This window comes from Micropterus dolomieu, linkage group LG17 (genome assembly GCF_021292245.1).
Source record: "Micropterus dolomieu isolate WLL.071019.BEF.003 ecotype Adirondacks linkage group LG17, ASM2129224v1, whole genome shotgun sequence".
Classification (NCBI taxonomy): Eukaryota; Metazoa; Chordata; class Actinopteri; order Centrarchiformes; family Centrarchidae; genus Micropterus; species Micropterus dolomieu.
In genome coordinates, this window is record NC_060166.1 from 37980317 (window position 1) to 37995815 (window position 15499).

At 42.8% G+C, this 15499-nt stretch overlaps 2 protein-coding genes across 2 annotated transcripts in view; both read left to right on the plus strand.

Moving 5' to 3' along the window:
* Window positions 1-1742: 1742 nt before the first annotated feature.
* On the plus strand, window positions 1743-4561 carry sst1.1 (somatostatin 1, tandem duplicate 1). Its single transcript, XM_046074066.1, has 2 exons — window positions 1743-1907; window positions 4155-4561. Exons 1-2 carry the CDS (start codon window positions 1761-1763, stop codon window positions 4377-4379), a joined length of 372 nt encoding a protein of 123 aa, XP_045930022.1. The 5' UTR covers window positions 1743-1760; the 3' UTR covers window positions 4380-4561.
* Window positions 4562-5875: 1314 nt separating this feature from the next.
* ece2b (endothelin converting enzyme 2b) overlaps window positions 5876-15499 on the plus strand; it is a 67776-nt gene continuing 58152 nt past the window's right edge. Inside the window, exons 1-4 of the mRNA XM_046073476.1 lie at window positions 5876-5974; window positions 6555-6640; window positions 6732-6855; window positions 9485-9670. Coding sequence (XP_045929432.1) covers window positions 5891-5974; window positions 6555-6640; window positions 6732-6855; window positions 9485-9670 — 480 coding nt within the window. The 5' untranslated portion in view covers window positions 5876-5890. The remainder of the gene's footprint in view (window positions 5975-6554; window positions 6641-6731; window positions 6856-9484; window positions 9671-15499) is intronic.

Consider the following 15499-nt stretch of genomic DNA (forward strand, 5'->3'; position numbering starts at 1 on the left):
ACCTACAAAACAACATTTTAAGTCAATGATGGACCAGATTCATATGACTTGTAGGCCCAGTGCAATCACCATATAAAAACATTTAGGCCTAAACATTTTGATTTCACAGGAATGGAACATTTTGTAATTGTATGTTTCTCTACAAATCCACTGAGCAGACCGGCCATCTTTGCTACTCTTGTCTTTATTTGCGTTTTTGGTATTAAAGTAATCCAAAAGTAACTGAAAGTAATCAGGTTACATTACTTTTATTTTCTGGTACTTGGATTACGTTACTGATAATTGACATTTTCTAACAAGTAATTAGTAATTGTACCGGATTACATTTTTAAAGTAACCCTCCTAACCCTGGTTGTGGTGAGGGTAGGGGGCTTCAGGGGCCTGTCAACACCATTAACATGACTGTAGCTAGCTAGCACTTTCCGTCTGTACGAGACGCCTCAGAGCATCAAACAACTTTGCTTTGTTACTTTTCTGAAAGCGTCGGCGTTGGACGCCCTGAGATGAGAACGGGCATCAAAGGCCCCTCTGCACGTGTCTGCTGCTGTTGGTCGTGATGGACGGAGCAACACGACTTCCTGCAGCAGGAACGTTTCTGTAAATGTTGTAAACTGCGACGCATCCATGTGTGAAAGAGGAACATTAGAAACAAACAGTAAAGAGATGTTTGTGTTTTCATGCTCGCAGAGCGAAGGTGTGATTAGTGTTTGCAGCGTAACAGCAGGAAAGTCTTTGTAGAAACGGTTTCTCTGCTGTGACTGAAGCTTCATTACTGAGTCTCCCACAGATTCAACATATTACTGAACATTAGGACCTCAACAGGGTGTTTATGTGAGTTCAGATAAAAAGATGTAACATCCAGTCCTCAAACATACAAGTCATCACTCTTCAAGTCATCTGTTGGCTGAATTAAAAGAAAACATTCAACCTGAAGAATTTATGTTTTCTTTAAATAAACAGAATAGTGACCGATCGTATTGATCCCGGCTGTCGAGACCAAAACTCTGCTGACTAGAACCAAATGCTAGAGAACAATTAAACAACTAAAAACAAGCTCTACAGTTTAGAACCAGACCTGACTGACTAGAACTCCGATGACGACCATCAAACTCGACTGACATGAACTACATTCACTCAAGCAAAACCTGCGGACTACAACTTTACTGACTAGAACCTAACTACTGTCAGGAACCAAACTTGACTGACTAGAACCAAATTCTACTGTAACTTGAGTATTTTCTTGCAATATTTAGACATTTTTTGAAAACATCCGAAAATTTTCTCAAAACATTTCATTCTTTACTTGAAATATTTTGATTCTTCTTGAAAAATTCTTACTTTTTTCTCAAAATATTCTAACTTTATCTGTAGAAATGTGCCTTCTATTTTCTTAAAGTATTCTAATGTTATTAGTTGAAACATCCAGACCATTTTCTTTAAGTAAGACACATCTGCCCCTCACACACACACTGAAGGAGGATGTTAAAGTTTGACTGATTTGGTGAAACTGGATCTGTTTGAGAAACTCATCTGAGCAGCAGGAGGCAAAGAAAAAGAAATCTGAAAACGGGTCATTTCACTAAAGCGGGAGCCGGTGGAAACATCATCAATCACCCCCCCCCCCCCCCCCCCCCCCCCCCCCCCCCCCCCCCCCCACCTACGTGCGGTGATTAGTGACGTCAGCGGGGCTGTATAAGAGCCGCTCTGTCGGGACCGACCCAGAAGATCCGCCGACCCGCAGACAGACAGACAGACAGGTGATGAAGATGGTCTCCTCCTCGCGCCTCCGCTGCCTCCTCCTGCTCCTCCTCTCACTCACAGCCTCCATCAGCTGCTCCTCCGCCGCTCAGAGGGACTCCAAACTCCGCCTGCTGCTGCACCGGACCCCGCTGCTGGGCTCCAAACAGGTCCGGACACCACACAGACAGACAGAGACATTCCTTTAGAGAAACTCTTCTTCTGAAAGAAAGACAGAAAGAAAGGAAGGAAGAAAGAAAGAAAGGAAGGAAGAAAGAAAGGAAGAAGGTCCTCACGACCTCTGCGTCCTCTTTACCTCTCGCTTCAGCCTAATTCGGTTTTTAAACATACAAAAGAAAAACTGTAGAAACGTGTCTTTTTATTTTATAAAAGCAATATGACTTTTATTAAACCACAAAAATCTCACTTAGTTAAGGAACCTGCTTTTCAGAAGCGTCCTGCTGCTGGAGAAACCGAGTCACAGTCCGACAGCAGAAAATATAAAAGCCAGATGCGATATTAAAATCAGGAGTAAGATTTCTGTTTAATTAATTAACTTAAACCCTGTGCCGTTAAAGGAGAAACATATTTAAAAACTATTTTTTTATCTAAAGCAAAGCACTAAACATATACAAGTAGTGTTTATAAAGGAATGAATCGTGCAGGGAAGTGTCCTGCATGTGTAATGTGTTTTTACTTTCTTTATCTCTTTCTAATAGCTACTTTTAGAGGCGTTTTTATATTTATATAGTTGGTTGCACTTTACTGATGTTGCACTGACTGCATCCAACGGACAATGAACATTCTGCATCTGTAAATAGCCCACAGTTTCAGTTTGTTTTTGAAAACCTGCACACTTTAAGGTTTTATGTCAGATTAAATGTTTTGATGCCATACAATTTATTTTCATTTTAAATGTTTGATTCATTCATTACAGAACAGAAAAGTGGAAGCTGGTATTTAATCCTGTAAAAAAACAAAAGTCATCGGTGAGAAAAACAACAGTGAGAAACAAGATGTGATTTAACTGTTTAAACTTCTCTCTGATCTGATTTAAAGATTTCAAGTTAATGTAAAGACAGACAGTGTGAGACAGCTGAGTCACAAACTAAACTTTATTTAAAACAAAATTTCAGATGGTGAACATTTGGTTTTATTTTGTAAACTTTAGACACTGAATAAAATGAAGACTAATCAGTAGATGAACTGATCAGGTGAGAGACAGTAAAAACCATCTGTGATGTTTTATAATGTCATTTATTTCCTGACGTCTGCTGGACTGGTCAAACACCACAGAATCAGTTATTTAGAACAAACTGCCAATAATTAAGTCCATTGACTTTATTAATTTGGCATCAAAAACAGATTTACAAATGATTTGGATTCAAATGTACACAGTAATAAAACGCTCTCACACATTATGTGTCAATAGAAGTGATTTAATTTAAAAAGCTTTTTTTGTTAATAAAACGAACATGAATTTGCTGAAACAACCGTCAGTGGTGTGATGACCAAACAGTTTCTCCTCCATTGTCATTATCTGCCACAATTTATTAAAACTACGGAAATAAAAAAAGAGCGACTGTTTTATTATTTAAACTATCGATTAATCTGTTGATTATTTTGTCCAGTGATAAATTAACTGTTTTGTCTATAAGTTATCTCAAAGACTGAACTTGTGCTGTCACTGAGTCCAGTCAAATACTGTTCTTGGTTACTCTACTATTGTACTTTACTACTATCTATTTGAATCCTTTAGTTACTTTGTAGCTTCAGATCCAGAATATAATCCAATAATTTAATATAGATTATCCTGAAACGGGCCATTCTGCATCACAATGACTACTTTTATTTTGATGCTGATACTTTTCTACGTCTACTTAAGTAAAGTTTTCTTGTAGTGCAGTTTTTCACATTTTACTGCTTCTGTCTGACGTGAGGCTGGATGTGAGAGTTTTGCAGAGATCTTTGGCAACTATAACGTCACAGTTTCTCTTGTTTTCATCAGTGGCAATTAAATTCAGGTGAGTGCTGGAGCTCACTGCCTTGGAGTTCAGCGTCCTGTCGGTGTCGGCAGCTTAAAGAGTTTTAGTTTAAAGCTTCGTGCCTCTGTTTTATTATTGAGGCGTGAATCAGCTTCAGCAGTCGCTTGTGTTTCCCTGAAAGCGCCTCTAGTGGCCGCGTGAATTATAACTGAGATGCTTCATCACGACGTCATTTTCAGGTTTGCATTAAAAACTGACCAGAAAAGCTCGTACCGCTCGTTTTGGAAGGAAATGAGACCCAAGAAAGCAAAGAAAGCAAAGTGTTCAACGTTAAACTCGCTTGTATTCCGCTTTGTATTTAATTTTTGTTGGAATCTTTCATTTTAATGTCGTGCTTCTTTCATTGTTTTAATATGTTGTCGTTTCTCTCAGGACATGTCTCGGTCCTCGCTGGCGGAGCTGCTCCTGTCGGACCTCCTGCAGGTGGAGAACGAGGCTCTGGGGGAGGAGAACTTCCCTCTGGCTGAAGGAGAACCTGAAGACATCCATGTTGATCTGGAACGAGCCGCCGCCGCCGGCAGCGGGCCGCTGTTCGCCCCCCGAGAGAGAAAAGCCGGCTGCAAGAACTTCTTCTGGAAGACCTTCACTTCCTGCTGAGATCCTCGTCATCTTCATCCTCCTCCGTCTTCATCACACACTGTACAGAAAGTGAACGGATCTGACCATCAGCGATTAGTTTGGATGGATTGTTTAGATTTTTCTGAGCTGATTCTTTCTGAATGTAAACTTGATGAAACTATTTTTAATTGTTGGTTTGAATAAAATCTGTTTGAGACAAACGCTCTGTCCTGTCTGCTGGAGGAGGAGGAGGAGGAAGAAGAGCTGCAGCTTTTTATTGGAGCTGCACATTAACAGCTGAGAGCCAACAGTAAAACAGAGTTAATGAAGCTCAATAAACACAGAGGAGACGCCAAATTTATTTATTTCGTTTTTAATCAGTTGTTTCTTCCCGATCGTCACACTGATAAAAGATCAGATAATAAAAGCAGACTTATTGATCCCTGAGGGTGAACATTCACAGGTTAATGTTACAGCTGCACAGATCCTCAGACCAGAACAAGAGGAAACTAAGATTAAAGTCATGACATTTAAAAGCCGAATATATTTGCATTTAGTTATTTATTTTTATTATCAGGAAAAACAGATGACCAGCAGGAAGTTCCTGCTGCTGCTCTTTGAGGACAGAAAAAAAGCCCAGATTAATCCAGCATAAAGAAAAATGACTAATAGTCATTACCCAAAAACATTCGTAATGCAGAAAGGCTGAGTGACAAAAGTGCTTTTGGCCGGAAACAGCAAGAAATTAAAATTTCAAAAGTAAATGTATACTGAGATGATTAAACAGAATTTGAAAGGCTGAGATCAGAGATTGGTTATTAAAACATTCAATTTGTTTATGAAGCACATTTAAAGACATGCAATTAAAAACAAAAAAGCAGACATGAAGCCAACAGGGCAGATTAGCACGAGTGTCCCTAAAGTGACTCGAACACCAGAGAATAAAAATACATTTTAAGACGACACTTCAAAGTCTCTGCAGTTGGAAACAGCATAATGGAGCCAATCAGTGCAAAGCGTTATAAACATGGTTCAGTGACTGCAGTTTTTATCCAGATGAAGGAAATACCTGTATAAATGTGTACAAAGAAGAGAGTATTTCTGATGTGTAAACTGGGATTTTATTCTAAACATGAGAGTATCTGGACAGAAAAGGGATCTTTGACCATGATTACTATTATTATTATTATTATTAAAAGCAGGTGAAGGTCAAAGTGAAAGAGGAAGAAGGTTATAGTGCAGATTAACACCTTGCTGTGTGGTTATGTAACGGTTCAGACTGATGAGTCCAAGGAGAACGTTTCAGCTCGGCTGGACCGTAGAGACTGTCGCTCACGGACCGTGGAGGATGTTTCTGAAAGACACACAACAAAAACCTAAACCACTAAATAGGTCGATTATCAAGTGTCCCAAAACAGCACGTACAAACGTTGGCAAGTCCAGAGAGAGACGCACCAGAAATACTTTGTAGCTGTCTTGTTTTACTTCCTGTGTACCTGCCTCATTCCCCTGATCGTCTTCACCTGTGCCTGATTACCCCCCCCCCCTACATGTGGTGGTCTGTCTGTTGTTCGGTTCATCGGTGGCTGTTTCCTGGATTTTGTGTTACTGCTGGACTGCCTGATCATTCACCAGTAAGTTTTCACCTGTTTGTTAATAAATATCGAACACTAGTTTTCCGTATCAGCTCCTGAGCAGAACCTGAGACGTCACACACAAAGTGCATATTAGAAACTATATCAGCCCGTCCTCTCCACAGCAACAGCATGTTTTAATTAAATAAGGTTTTCTATATGACTTCTATGACGTCACTTGACTTATTTTAGCCCAAACCACCATCTTCTCCTAAACATAACCAAGTGGTTTTGTTGCCTAAATATAACAAAGCTACCACAGTTTCACGACGTTTTCCACTTGTTAAACGTCACGCGACTTATGTAACTGAAGGTTCAGTACGCCTGTCGCTGAACTGGTACTGGCCAACGCTCATTTAGGACATAGGTACGGTGGCCCTGAAGTGCAAACCATAACAGCAATTTGCACACAACACAACAGCAAATCGCCACACCGCAACAGCATTGGTGAGACTGAAAGGGTAGGAACTGCAGTAGATTAGCTACCAGACACAGATGCTTTACAAAATGACAGACAGAGATGTGCAAGCAATCAGGACGAGGAGCAGTGTCCAATACGTATCTACCCTTTCCGTTTCAGTCTCACCAATGCTGTCGCGGTGTGGGGATGTGTGGTGATTTGCTGTTGGACACGCAGGAGAACATGTTGGTCACAAACATTACCAGGTACCTTTTTTGGGCTGTGGAAGCCGGCAGCAGGATTCACCGTGATTTTTTTCACTGCAGTAAAAGTAATGAAGTTAATTTGTTAAGTTAGGTTCGGGAGCGGGGCCACGCCTCAACCGCACCTCAAGGCTACATTTACCGCTCCGCTCAGCCTGCCCCGCTTGTTTCCCCCGCTTCCCTGCCTCTTCATCCCTTCCTGTTCAATCAGGGCACAGGTACCGTCTGGGGGGGCTTCAAAATAAGGCTCCTTCCACCATCACCCTTCCCCTCTAAATGCATGAATCCATCCTCCAGAATCCACACGGTCCATATTTGCATGTACATCTAAATCACACGTTCTCGTGGTCTTTGCTAGTGAAAGTTTCTTTCTGTAGCACCTTCCAAGAGCAGAAGTCATGAAGTGCATCCCAAAAAAAAACAACAACACAAACCAAAGATAGAACAACAGACGTGCAGAGAGAGAAGGGGGGGGGGGGCACTGCAGAGCTGCAGCGTCGCATTCAAAAGCTATTCTACAGACTGTGGGTACTAAAACAATGGATTTACTGGGGTGGGGGAAGGAGAAGACCTACTGGCAGACTGGGACTTGTGTTTGAGCTCCATCAAAAAATAGTGCACATTTTAAGAAAATCTTGGTGACGAGAAAATCGACTTCAGCAGGTGGCGTGGACATGACCTCAGCGTCCCCGGTGTGGTGGCAGCCATTATAACACACAATTAAGCCATTTGTCAAAAAATATTTGGCAAACTACGTGGGTAATCAACATTGTAAGGAAACATATGAAATATATCATAGAAATGTCAAAATACACTGGAGGAGGGCTTTAAGGAAGTATTTTAACATTATTAGCTAAAGATAATAAATCAAGTTAAACTGCCGTGTTGTTTCGATGCTGTAAACCTCTGTAATGTTAGAGAAACATGATGTCACAAACCTGTTTGTGTTGAGATTTTGTTGAAGTTACTGATCGGCCGCATGTTTTGGGTCGTTTTAGAATCAGTTGGTTTTTTAGTTACTGTTTCTTCTGTATTTAAACTGCATGTAAAATCTTTCTTGAAGCATTTTAATTTGTTACTTAACATTTTAAGAGCATTTTAGTAAATTATCCTCATAAAAAGTGACGAGGACAAAATCAGCCTCAGCGTCCCCGGTGTGAATGATGCCTGTGGGTGGCAGCCATTATACCACCGCAGAAGAAGAAGGCACGACGAGATAAGGTAAATAAAAGAGCTCCAGTCAAAGCTCATGGTGGAAATATGGCATTTCTGTTGTGTCACGTATTAATGTGAGGAAGGTGACAGTTTCCACGGCACAAACCACCTTTTCCACCGGGGCCAAGTTGCTTCCTGCGCCTTATTTTTCCTAATTTGGCTTCAGTTTGGAGCCGAGCCAGGTGAAGTCTGGACCCAGTACTGGCAGCCGCCGTGCTGTCGGGATCATATTTATGTTCATACAGACCTAAAACTGGTCCTCAGCATCGCCACACATGGAGAGTGTGTGTGTGTGTGTGTGTGTGTGTGGCAGCTGCTGCAGTCAGATTAGCAGCTCCTTTCATTCATTAGCTCTTTGTTAAGAAAAGCTTTCAGGAACTAAACCTTAATGAGAGCTGATGATTGACAGCTGAGACACACACACACGGGAGAGGGCGTTTATCACTGATGACGAGTCTCTCAGGTCACGTGACAACATCTGAGGTCACATGACAGGCGCTGTCGGTCGCCCATTCACAAACAAAGGCATCCATGTGCTTCGTCTTCATCTCACAGGTCAGAGTTCACTGTTGTTCACCTGTGAGCTGCAGATCTGTCCAATCAGACGACAGACACACACTGATATACACTTTTTATCACGTGGCCTCTATATTTCAGCAGTTTTCAGTCAAAAAGCCTTTGTGTTCCTTCTGTTTCCTGTGTTTCTCTGTAGTGTTCTTTCTTGTGTGTCTTGTGCTGATTTTACTTCCTGTCTCGCTCCCTGCTGATTGTGAACCCCGGTGCCTTGTTACCCTCACGCCTCCCAGCCGGTCTGCTGTTTGACGCTCGCTCATTATTTGGCTTCCAGTGTCTTGAGTTTGTCCAGTGTCCCTTGTGCCTCTCGTGCAGGTTGGTTGCAGACCGAGGACTCGAGTTTTTGGATTCATTCCGTGTTTCTGAACTGCTGACACCACTTACCTGTTGTAAAGTGGTCATATTCAACACGTTCTCACTCCCGACCCGTCATGTATTGACTCTTGGTCGAGGCCCTTTGGCGTCGCTTTTCAACGCCCTGGGTACCCCTTTAGCGTCATTTTTGGACGTTTAGCGGCGGCGTGTGCCCGGTGTTACGGAGCAAATCGCTGCCATTGTAGTCGATGCTTGTGGTCACACCTGAAGCGCCGCAGCGCGTCCCAGAGGCGGCTCTCCGCTCCGCTGCGCAGGTCTATTTTTGATGGAAGACTCCTCAAGCAGCACCGAGCAGATGAGCCGGGCAGGAAGTCAGACCGTATATCAACAATAAACACAGTTAAGACAGACCAGAAAATAAACTATTTAACTATGTAGCCTTCTTAAACACGGTAGAAGCACAAAATCCAGGAAAACTTAGCAAATTAACTAAATCTAAACAATTCAACAAAATCAGGCAGGCAAAACGCTCTTATTCTGAAATGCTCCATGTGGGACTGGCACATATTTTTTATTTTTCCATTTCAAGCACTGTGTAATTTGGTTAGGTTTTGGAAAAGATCCTGGTTTGGGTTAAAATAACTGCCCAAGTCACTTGCGTAACTTACGGAAGTCGCGCAACTTAAATACAAATATTTAATGTTGACTTCTTGTTTCATACGGGACACGAACCCCGGTCTACAGGGATCCCCAGTGCGTTACAGACTGAAGCCAATGGGTCCTGACCACCAGTCCATATGTGACAAGTTGGGGAGGGAGAACGGGTTGACAAATCAGGCTTCAGCCGGTAACCCAGAGTCTGATTCTGAAACACAGGCAGAACAACCAGAACCAGGTCACAACCCAGACTGGATCCAGAGTTTCAGAGCGGTGAGTTATTAATCTGTAACACGTTTATCTTTCATAAAGTTTTACCTGAGCTCCGTCTCTACATCACAGTAACTGCCTGGAGGGGCTCTAACGGTATTTGCCACACTAGCCGCTTGGCGAGCATCATGCTGCTTGTTAGACGGTGACGCAGAGAGGTTACTGAAGGCTGGACTACAATCCAGCTGTGGTCAGTTCAGGAGTTTTCTGTGGGAGATGGGAACTCCCTTTGGGCTTTTACACTTTGCAAACCTGTTACATGCACAAAAAAACATTTACAACACGTTAAAGGAGAGGAGAGAAGCCAAAAAGCAGAATATGACCTCTTTAACAGACCTCTGTCTTTCTGTGTTCTATCATAATAATAAAAATAATAATTTATTTTTGAAAACAATAGCTATGTTCTAAACTTCTGTCTCAGAAGGTGTCTAAACGGCTCCAACGATCTCTTCCTGTCTCCTGAGATGCCTTCACACTGCCTCAGTAACGGACAGTTTTGAAGGCAGCATCGATGGTGACTTGATGCTGACTATTACCCATAAAGCAGCGCGGCTGCGGGCGCCGTAGCTTTCGAAAACTGGTCAAGATGGCGGACAAACAAGCCGAATTTGTACACAAATCTACGTTTTTAAAAGTTTTTAGTTGTTTTCTCGCTTCTATTTTTGAAAAGCTAGCAAGAATAAACACTGAACTATCATATTAGCCCGTGACTGTAACCAACCAAGTTTGTTCAGTATGATTTCTGAGGCGTCTGTTAGCCATTTGGCTTTTCAATAGCCAGTTAGCTGATGCTAAGGCTAGCGTATCAGAAGCGTCTCAGAAGAGACGCAAGACGGCGTGCTGACATCACACGTTGCCGAAAGTGCTGCCCTAGAAGGCTGTTCGAAACTAATGTAAACAGAGCTGCCTTCACTTGAAAGTGATGCCTTCTGAGGCAGCTGTCTGTTACGGTATCGAGGCAGCGAGGCAGCTGCCTTCCGTTTCGAACACAGCCAGTGTCACAAAGGGCTTTCAGAAGAGCGAAGAAACACAGCAGTTAAAGTTTATTTCTTCTTTCCTTTATTTAAATAGGAAATTCCATTGAGATTAAAACCTCTTTTACAAGTGAGACCTAGTCAAGTAAGGGTCAAATAGCAGGATCTAACAAATAACAAGACAACAAATCGCAACGTTAGGTGTAACATAACACTAGTAGCCTACAGTTTATAGATAATACAGCAGTATTAGAACATATATTTATTTAGCAAGCTAATACTGACCACTTCCTTTATTCTCTGAAGTTTGAGCTTAGTCTGCATATCTTTACATTTAAAAAGATGAATTAGCTGTTAGCAGCTCCTGTTAGCTGCTCTGTTAAGCTGCGTTCACACTGAAAGCGAAGTTAATATTAATAGTTAATATAACTCGTCCCCGCAACCCTGTACGCAGGATAAGCGGTTGACGATGGATGGATGGAATATAACTCGCGCGACCGCTGGACATTTTGAGTTTTCACACACACAACGTGATAAGCCAATAAACACAACCCGCGATTCCTACAGCTGTATGAACCCAAAGAAAACATTGAGTGATTAAATTCCAATAAACAGATCAAACTGATGCTGAAATAACTACAATATGATGCAGATTTGTTAAACATATGAATTCATGCTTTGTCAGGTCTGCCAGCAGGACGACAACTTTTAAAATGTTTGTTTTCTGAATGGAGTTTGGTTCGATCAGGGCTATGCTATGCTAACCTGTTCACAGTAAAGTACAACGACAGCTGGAATAAAGTTATAGACACATATTTTCTGAACTCACCAGGTAGTTCAACTTCCTCGCTTTCTTTTCTCCAAGTAATGTCCAGTTTTGTCCGGTTTTTATATAAATATGAAGTAGTAGTCCGAGAAAGCGACAGACCGACGCTAACAACAACAGTGGAACCGGATGTGAACGGAAGCTGCTGAGAAGCTCCAGTGAAGATAAATCAAGCTGTAATCCCAAAAACTAAAGTAAAAAGCTAATTTAATAAAAGCAGTTAACTCTGAGCTCCTCCTGTGGGTAAACAGCGTAGCTGTCAGAGCAGAATCCAGACAGACTACGGGGGTTTATTTGTCCGAAAGCTGCAGCGCTGCTCCCGCCTCTTTCAGCAGCTCTCCATTGGCCAACAGCGTTTCACTCCCCCTCTCTGGTCCTCTCCAAACAACGCCCTGAAGCCGTCAGTGACGTCCGGACAACCACTGATTGGCTTTCGCAACATCGCGTCAAGCAAATTACTTGCTCAAGTTGAAAAATTTTAACTCTCGCAAACCAACAAACACCTCGTTCGTGCCGCCCGGAGCGAATCTTTGCATTGACTTTGTGTGTTATCAAGCTGACCAAAACGCTGGATTTGCTTTCAGTCTGAACACAGCATTAGCTGCTCCTGTTAGCTGTGTACCCATGGGTGTACACCAGTGGTCGATTTGTTAAACAAAGGAGAAAAAAATACCCGCAGTTAATTGGGCTCGATCATGCAACCTTCCAAGCAGGAGTCCCGCACGGTACCGACTGAGCTAAAAATGCGCGCAAGTGTAGAAAGATTTGAAATAATTGGACTTTTGTTGTGGCCTGCCATGCTTGAAAAAAATTTGGCCCGATGCCAGACTTATTTGCCGGCCGCTGATGTACAGCTTTCATCAGATCGCTGTGTTACTGAAGAAAACTCTCAGGCAGGTTCTTTTAAATCAACAGTCAAACTACCAGGGTGGCCAGCCTAAGGCCTTTTATTGTGGCCAGCCTAAGGCACACCTGTGCAATCCCCATGCTGTCTGACCAGCATCTTGATATGCGACACCTGTGAGGTGGATGGATGATCTCGGCAAAGGAGAAGTGCTCACTAACACAGATTTTGACAGACGTGAACAATATTTGAGAGAAATAGGCCTTTTGTGTCCAGAGAGAAAGTCTCAGATCTTTGTGTTCAGCTCATGATAAATGGAGGCAAAAACAAAAGTGTTTATAATTTTGTTCAGTGTGTATATAAAAGTGTGTATTATGAAGGTGAGTCTGCAGGTGTCTTCAATCTCTGCAATGATGTCACACACCTCTCCGTCTCGTTAAGAAGCGAGCGTTTCTTTAATAAACAGGAAGCAGCAGCTGCAGCCGCACAAGGAGCCTCAGCCGCCAATTAACACGTCAGCCAATCAGATGCCAGCCTTTAAGCGTCTTCAATAAACTTTAATGAGCTTTAATTACAGCTGAAAGCTTCACTGGAACGCCACACACACACACACACACACACACACACACACACACACTCCCTTTTAGCTTTGTGTGTGTGTGTGTGAATGGCTGCTGATGACACCTTTAAAAAGACGATTCATTGAAAAGAAACAGACGACCAATCAGCTGCAGTATACAGCGCGCGCACACACACACACACACACACAGCAGGATGACGTCAGCGGCAGTAAAGAGGTCAGAGGTCAAACCCCTAACCTCTGGACCAATCACAGAGCGGCTGATAAGCCACAGAAACAAAGCCTGTTGCTGCAGTAACGTTATCAACAGTCTCCAGGTTTGGCGTGTCAAACTGTGTGAGGTCTTTGTTGAACCCGGTGCATGATGGGTAGAAGGCCGTGCCCTGTGTTCAGTCTGCAGGTAGATGATACAGAGAGGAGGAGGCGTCATTTATAAACTTCTAAACGTTTACTGTAAGAGACGCAACCTCAGAAACAAAAGCTAAACCTGCAGCACGCCAAAAATACTCAGATGTCGTACTGACTGGGGAAAATTCTCCAGTCTGAATCGGACGGTCACAACAACAGTACTTTTTTTAAAAAGTAATCTTTATTTAATCAGGCGCCATCAACAAGCGGTCAGTGTTGAAACGGCGAACAGCAGCGCCGTTGCGACAGCGGTGGACGAGGAGGGATCTACCTGCTCTGTCCCTGAGAACAAGAAATATAACCCGCCGTCAGATTTAAGTGATGGATGTCATGTTGTTTTCTTACAGCTCGCTCAGGTTAATGTTGCCGCCTTTGTGATATCAAACGTTAGCTTAGCAGAGTCAGGTTTATTGCCAGGGACATTTTCACATACATGGAAAAAGCATTGGTACACACATATATATATATATATATATATATATATATATATATGTGTGTGTGTGTGTGTGTAACGAGATCAAAATGTGCAAGTATACGAAATAATACTAATACATAAAAATGCAAAAAATATATATGCAGAATAATTAACAAGGAATGTGCAAAAATTCTCAATATGAGCAAAAATAATCAGTGCATGCACACAGTTCAAAGCTGTGAGTAGTTGGGTCAGGTGTGGTGGGGGGCATGAGAGTCCGTGACGGTTGGGGGGGCCTGGGCCTTGAGGAGGCTGCAGAAGGAAAGAAAGTGTTATTGTGGTGCAAGGTATTGGTGGAGGTGGACCGCAGCCTCCTGCCAGAGGGGAGTGTCTGAAACAGTTTGTGTCCGTTGTGGAAGTGGTCAGCTGCAATCTTTCCAACTCGCCCCAAAGTCCTGAAGGGGTACAGGTTCCTGAAGGGGAACAGGTCCCTTAAGGGGTACAGGTCCCTGAAGGGGTGGTAGACTCCAGCCAGTCATCTTCTAAGCCAACCCGTCCTCCCTCCCCGGCTCGTCACATATGGACTCATGGTCAAGATCCATCGGCGTCAGTTTGTAACGCACTGGGGATCCTTATAGCGTCATAATTCATCGCAGTGTGGGGGGGGAAGCCCTGTAGGGTCAGTTTGTGACGGTAAAGGCAGGTATATCATGTTTAACAGAAAAGACTGAGTAAGGAGGTTGTTGGGGTGGATGGAGGGCCAGAACCCGTACTTTGAACCAGGAGCCCGTGTGAAACAAGAAGTCAACGTTAAATATTTTTATTTCAGTGACGTAAGTTAACTAAGTTATTCAACGCATTCTCGTCTCAGTATGTCATCACCGATGCTTTCAGACAGCGTGACAAAATAGGAGGGGTGGTGATGGCGCATAGATAAGATGCTTGCCTTTGGTGTGAGAGACCCGGGTTCAACTCCCCACAGTGACGTCCACCATTGTGTCCCTGAGCAAGACACTTAACCCCTCGTTGCTCCAGAGGCGTGCGACCTCTGACATGTATAGCAATTGTAAATCGCTTTGGATAAAAGTGTCAGATAAATGTAAATTATTTGACGCTAAAGGTTCCCTTCAGAGTCCGTATGAAACGCTACCACCACCCGCATTCTGTGAAGACTTCTCCTTTTCTACCTCTGATATTAGTCGCTGCCATTGTTTGTTTCATTAATACCGTCAGGTTCAGGGCCAATCGGAGTCAGATAAGGGCGGGTCTCTCGGCAGGGAGTTGAAATAACGACGACGGCGAGAGTGGGGGAAATCAAATAGCCTACTTGATGAGTATCCAGCCAAACTGCACAGTTTGTGGCCCAGTGTTCTGTTTGGAGCACGGCGGCCTGTCAGACGTGCGACATCATCATGCAGAGGCAGCGTCATGATTTAATAAAACGTACTAACACTCTGATCACGATGGATTTCATATGCTGCATGTTTGTTTAGAAATATTGTCACAATGTAAATGAAGCACCTGCCTACATTATGGTATGATTTGTTTTTTAAGGTTCAATTTGATAAGAGAGAGAGATTTACTATTAATTATCAAAATATTGTGCCTATGTGAGGAATAGATACAACTGTGTGTGTAATGCCCAACCAATCTATAGAATTACATCCTTCAATATTAGAGAATTAACAACAGGCTGAATAAAAACTAAAAACAGCCAAAATCTGTGTTCACACCGCCCTTTAAATTACTCAGCAGGAACAGGAGCTCGTTCTCTTCATAGTTTTA

Bases quoted from the DNA above. Each gene is read 5' to 3' on its own strand.
- sst1.1 (XM_046074066.1), top strand. From the start codon at position 1,761: ATGAAGATGGTCTCCTCCTCGCGCCTCCGCTGCCTCCTCCTGCTCCTC. The intron at 1,908-4,154 runs GTCCGGACACCA...CGTTTCTCTCAG, and splicing joins CGCTGCTGGGCTCCAAACAG to GACATGTCTCGGTCCTCGCT.